Source organism: Anarrhichthys ocellatus, unplaced genomic scaffold (genome assembly GCF_004355925.1).
Source record: "Anarrhichthys ocellatus isolate YVR2014 unplaced genomic scaffold, GSC_Weel_1.0 scaffold740, whole genome shotgun sequence".
Taxonomy (NCBI): domain Eukaryota; kingdom Metazoa; phylum Chordata; class Actinopteri; order Perciformes; family Anarhichadidae; genus Anarrhichthys; species Anarrhichthys ocellatus.
In genome coordinates, this window is record NW_022280714.1 from 14915 (window position 1) to 19763 (window position 4849).

Below are 4849 nucleotides of genomic sequence, written 5' to 3' on the forward strand. Positions count from 1 at the left end.
GTGTGTGTGTGTGTGTGTGTGTGTGTGTGTGTGTGTGTGTGTGTGTGAGTGAGCGAGAGAGAGAGAGATGTTCCTTCATTACCATGAACACACATCCTAGTTTATTTTGTCTCCATCCCCACATACATAAACTCACTAGAGCACCAAATGTGGATTAATACGCCGCTGAAAATAGTCCCCAACAAAGTCTCTATTTCCTGCTGTTTGTTTGATTAATAACTAGAGTTGTTGTTTTAATATTTCAGTCTCCAGCACGAGGACAGTAAGAACAATATGTAATAATACCAGCTTTACCCCCCCCCCCCCTCTCAGGAGGATGAGGAGACCTGTATCCTGCTCTGGGCTAAAGGTCTGTCGGTGAGTATCCTTCGGAGCGGTCGCTGGGAAGACCACGACCTGACCCCGTCCACCTTCGGGGAGGGAGTCAGCCCCAAACTCCACGGCTCAAGCTGCGACAAAACCAAATCCAAGTGGGTCAAAACGTGTGTGTGTGTGTGTGTGTGTGTGTGTGTGTGTGTGTGTGTGTGTGTGTGTGTGTGTGTGTGTGTGTGTGTGTGTGTGTGTGGAGACACATATCTGTGCCTTAAAGAGACAGTAGTGGTGTTTAGAAGTGTTTGTATGAGGTTCTTCTCTTTCTCTCATTTACTTTGTGGTTCTTTGCAGGTTGGTTCTTAACTATGAGAACGTCCTCGGCCACCGCAGCTTCAAACTCATGTGAGTGTGTTGAACAAATCCTACAGCTTGTGTTTCATGTCCATTTGAACTCTTAATGATTCCCTCATGAACATGGATCAATGTAACCTTCCCTGATACTCTCCAGCTTCGCTATGAGCCAGCGTCTCTACAAAGTGTCGGCCCGCCGCTGGTTCACGCTGGACACCGTGGAGCTGGAGTACGACGGCACCAAAGCCAAGTTCAACGGCAGCAGGAAGGTCTACGCCCCCGCCGAGTACTCGTACCGCTGCGAGTCCGTCACCAACTTCCGGTGGCCCCAACTCGTCCCGCGCACCTTCAACGATCCGGCCAATCAGTGGAGGGTCTCCTTTGAAGACTTTCAGGTAAGAACGAGATTTGTATTGGTTTGTGTTCTCAGCTGCCGGCGCTGTTGGGAAGCTCACTTGTTCTTGCTGAGTGATGGATGACGTTCTCATATCTTACTCTGGCAGAGCTATGGGCCCTTTTCTCCTTTTCATAATGTATTTCCTAGATTGCGTTCTTTCAAGAGACAAATTAAAGTATTCAAGAGCTTTAGCTTAGCATAAAGACCGGAGACAGCTATCCTGCCTCCTGGCTCTGTCGGCTCATTAACGGACCGTTTTCACAGCAGGAAGAAGCTCGGGTGTGATGGTTTCAGCTGCTTCTCCTGCTATCACAAGGCAACATGTCCGTTGTGACTAAAGTCTATTAAAGCCTGAAATGAAAGGGATGAACTTGATAACAAAGAACAAACACACCCTGTTTGTTCTACGTGTCCCTCCACAGATCCAGGGCTTCAACGTGAGCGGCAGCGACTTCTCCTACGCCAGCGACTGCGCGGGCTTCTTCTCCCCGGGTATCTGGATGGGTCTGATGACCAGCCTCCTCATGGTGCTGGTGCTCACCTACGGCCTGCACATGATCATGCAGCTCCGCACCATGGACCGCTTCGACGACCCCAAAGGACCGGCCATCTCCGTGCCCCAAACGGAGTAACGTGTTCTGTCCCTGCAGCGCTCCCACTCCCACCAGTCCTCCCTTCATGTGTAGTTGGGCATCACACACACTGTGTTGTCAGAATAAGGGACCAGTCATCACTGCATATCTGTCACTTCATACTCAATGTGCATTCTGAGAGTGAAGAATCTTAGTTTGTGCTCCTCATGTAGTAGTTACATCTGGAAACATCTGTTAACACCTGAAGGATCCTCAGAGTCTCTTCTAACCTCAAGTGTTCATCTGAGACTTTGTTTCTAACCCAACAAAGACATGAACTCTCTTTAGTTTATGTTGTGAGTGTGTTGGTGTGTTAAAGTGCGTCAGAGTGCTGCAGGGATGAAGTGCAGTCTGTGAACATGTTGAGTGTAGAACAGGTCAGTATGAGACGACTAATCCTAAACGTTAGTTTCTGCTATAATACAAAATGTAATTAATAATCCCGTTGGCTTCTTGTCGAGAGAAGCAGTGCAGCAAACTGAATATATCTTTATTTTATTCAGAAGGTCAGAAGACTTTCAGAAAGTGTTAAAATACTTTAAAGATGAAACATGAGGCGCACAAGCTGGAGCGAGTTCTCAGGAGGATAAACGTTCCCATGGAAGTTTTACAATTGTACATAAAGTAACTTATGAATTATGAAATGTTATTTATTGGTGAAACGTGTGTGTGTGTGTGTGTGTGTGTGTGTGTGTGTGTGTGTGTTTCCAATCGTGTTTGTGTCTGTGAGTAGACGAGTGAAATGAAGGGACTACTTTCTGTGTGGATGAATCATTTATTCTAGTTCAGTGAGGCGATGAGACCATGAGGACCTCTAAAGTACAACATTACACATTAACATTAAACTTTAACATTAACTTGAACATTTACTCATGTCTTTGGTCGTCTCATCCAAACATGAGCTGAACTCACTGGTTGTTGTTTAACCGTGGTGAACATTATTTATTCATTATTTAAAGTCAGCTGATGTGCACTGAATTCTGCTCAACGTGAAATGATCATTTTACTGTTTGTTTATTTATTTTGATGATTGTAGTGAATATCGATATGATGTAAGGTCCTGAATGTCGCGCTGCTGCTGTGACCCCAATAAAACATCTGTTGAAACAAAGAAATCCTTTTGTTTTCCTGAATACATATTTTAACTCGACACCAGGTTTATGAATGAGTAAAGGTTTACAGGATATCCACGAGGTCTTAAAGTATTAAAAGTTGATGTTTATGAAGACACGCCTGGTTCTGTTTAATATTTATGTATTTTATCATTGTGGAGCTTACAGACGTGGAAGAGGTGCGATACCGTCGACTGATGAGACGTCATCACAGATCTCATTACCTTTAAATCACCAGTTCATCACACGCACCTGCAAAACTACATGTGATGTTTTTAATGACAAACTATGAAGCAGGAAGCGGATAAACAGAAACACTGACTTAGACACTCATCTTCCACGTTGACATTGAGGCCTGTGGTCAGCTGCGTCCTCTTTCTCTCGGCCTTTGTCTGCCCCGCAGCACGACGCGGAGCAACCGGCAGCACCGGATCAATCTGGTGAAGACGAGTTTCCGGGCAGCGGCGCGAGGAAGGCCACGAGAGAGACGGCTGAGATATTGAAAGGAGAGGCCTGGAGGAAGAGAAGGAAGAACAAGAGCTCAAAGAAATGGAGGATAAAGCCCCAACAGGCTGCTGAGTGATGAGACGTCTCTCCGGAGTCCAGCGCCAACAGTTCTGACAGTTGTTTGAGGCTGTTTCTGGATGTTTGTGCCAGATGACACGCCTTAATGCAGCTTTATCATCCAGTACGATCAGCTAGCTCTTATTCTGAGGAGGGGGGTTAAGAGGTAATAGCAGCTGGGGGGCCGGTGTGTCCTCCAGATGTTGTCTGGGAAAGTGTTAATTGACCCACTAATGAAGTCTGGCTCCTCCTGTCAGCTCTGACCCTCTGAGGGTCCGTGACATTGAAAGAGACACCTGAGATGTAACGAGACAGACTGACCATCTCTGTCTGTCTCCTGCACACAGACGTGAACAACACAATAATAACAATAGCTGTGTTTACATAGAGCCTTAAACACAGAGATTACAATGTGCTCCACTGACAAAGCAGCAAAAGCAAAGCAGTGAGTACAACAGATGAAACATAAAACCAATGGATACCATGGCAACAAACTAATAATAAAATAAACTAATAAATAAATAAAATAATAAATAAATAAATAAAGTAAAATAAAATAAAATAAAATAAGATAAATAAAACAATTTAGTAAAATAATAATATAAATAATAAAATGTGCAAAGTTGTAATTGGTTTTACCCTCTCACTCACACACACACACACACACACACACACACACACACACACACACACACACACACAAAGCTGTTAGGGTGATCCCACAGTTAATTGCACCCTTGTGCGGGTTGCCTTGGCGGACCGCCTGGTGAATGTATATGTGTGTGTGTGTGTGTGTGTGTATATGTGTGTGTGTGTGTGTCACACGTGTGTGTGTGTGTGTGTGTGTCACACGTGTGTGTGTGTGTATATGTGTGTGTGTGTGTGTGTGAGCAGTAGTACATGTCACGTTGGTGGAGAAGTCTGGCTGCAGCTGCTGGACAGCAGGAAGAGACGATGAGTGTGGATGTCAGCGTGGTGAGAGCAGGCTGGTGGTTTTAAAGGTGAAACGTCTTTCCACCGTATCATCACCAACTTAGAGGCACAGACAGAAGCTCTCATCTTTCATTATGACTGCTGTGTTTTTACTGCCATGTAATTCTCTGCATATTCTGCCCACAGAAGACCGTGTGTGAGCGTACCAGCAGAGGGCAGCACAGGGCAGCAGCTGTGACAGCAGGAGGCTGCTGCAGGGTGAGACGTAAACCACCACTTGCCTTTCACCTTTTCCTGCTTTAGAACACGGCGGCTCCTTCCTACAACATTCAGTTTGCTCTGAGGGAACCCGGCTGTCTCCAGCTTGTGTCCGCTCATTGCTCTGTGCCTCGGTGGCTGTTCTCTGCAGGGCTGCTGCACCTTTTCACCATCTAGTTTCAGTCCTCTGAGCATCAGTCATCAGCCACCCCCAGCCCCACCCCTGGAGCTGAGTAACATTGAGACTGTGTCCCGACTGAGCTACTGCAAAGTCACCCACACCTGCATCA

At 45.9% G+C, this 4849-nt stretch overlaps 1 protein-coding gene across 1 annotated transcript in view; it reads left to right on the top strand.

Moving 5' to 3' along the window:
• atp6ap1a (ATPase H+ transporting accessory protein 1a) overlaps positions 1 to 2803 on the top strand; it is a 7476-nt gene extending 4673 nt beyond the window's left edge. Inside the window, exons 8-11 of the mRNA XM_031838464.1 lie at positions 313 to 470; positions 664 to 714; positions 821 to 1058; positions 1483 to 2803. Coding sequence (XP_031694324.1) covers positions 313 to 470; positions 664 to 714; positions 821 to 1058; positions 1483 to 1692 — 657 coding nt within the window. The 3' untranslated portion in view covers positions 1693 to 2803. The remainder of the gene's footprint in view (positions 1 to 312; positions 471 to 663; positions 715 to 820; positions 1059 to 1482) is intronic.
• Positions 2804 to 4849: the final 2046 nt, after the last annotated feature.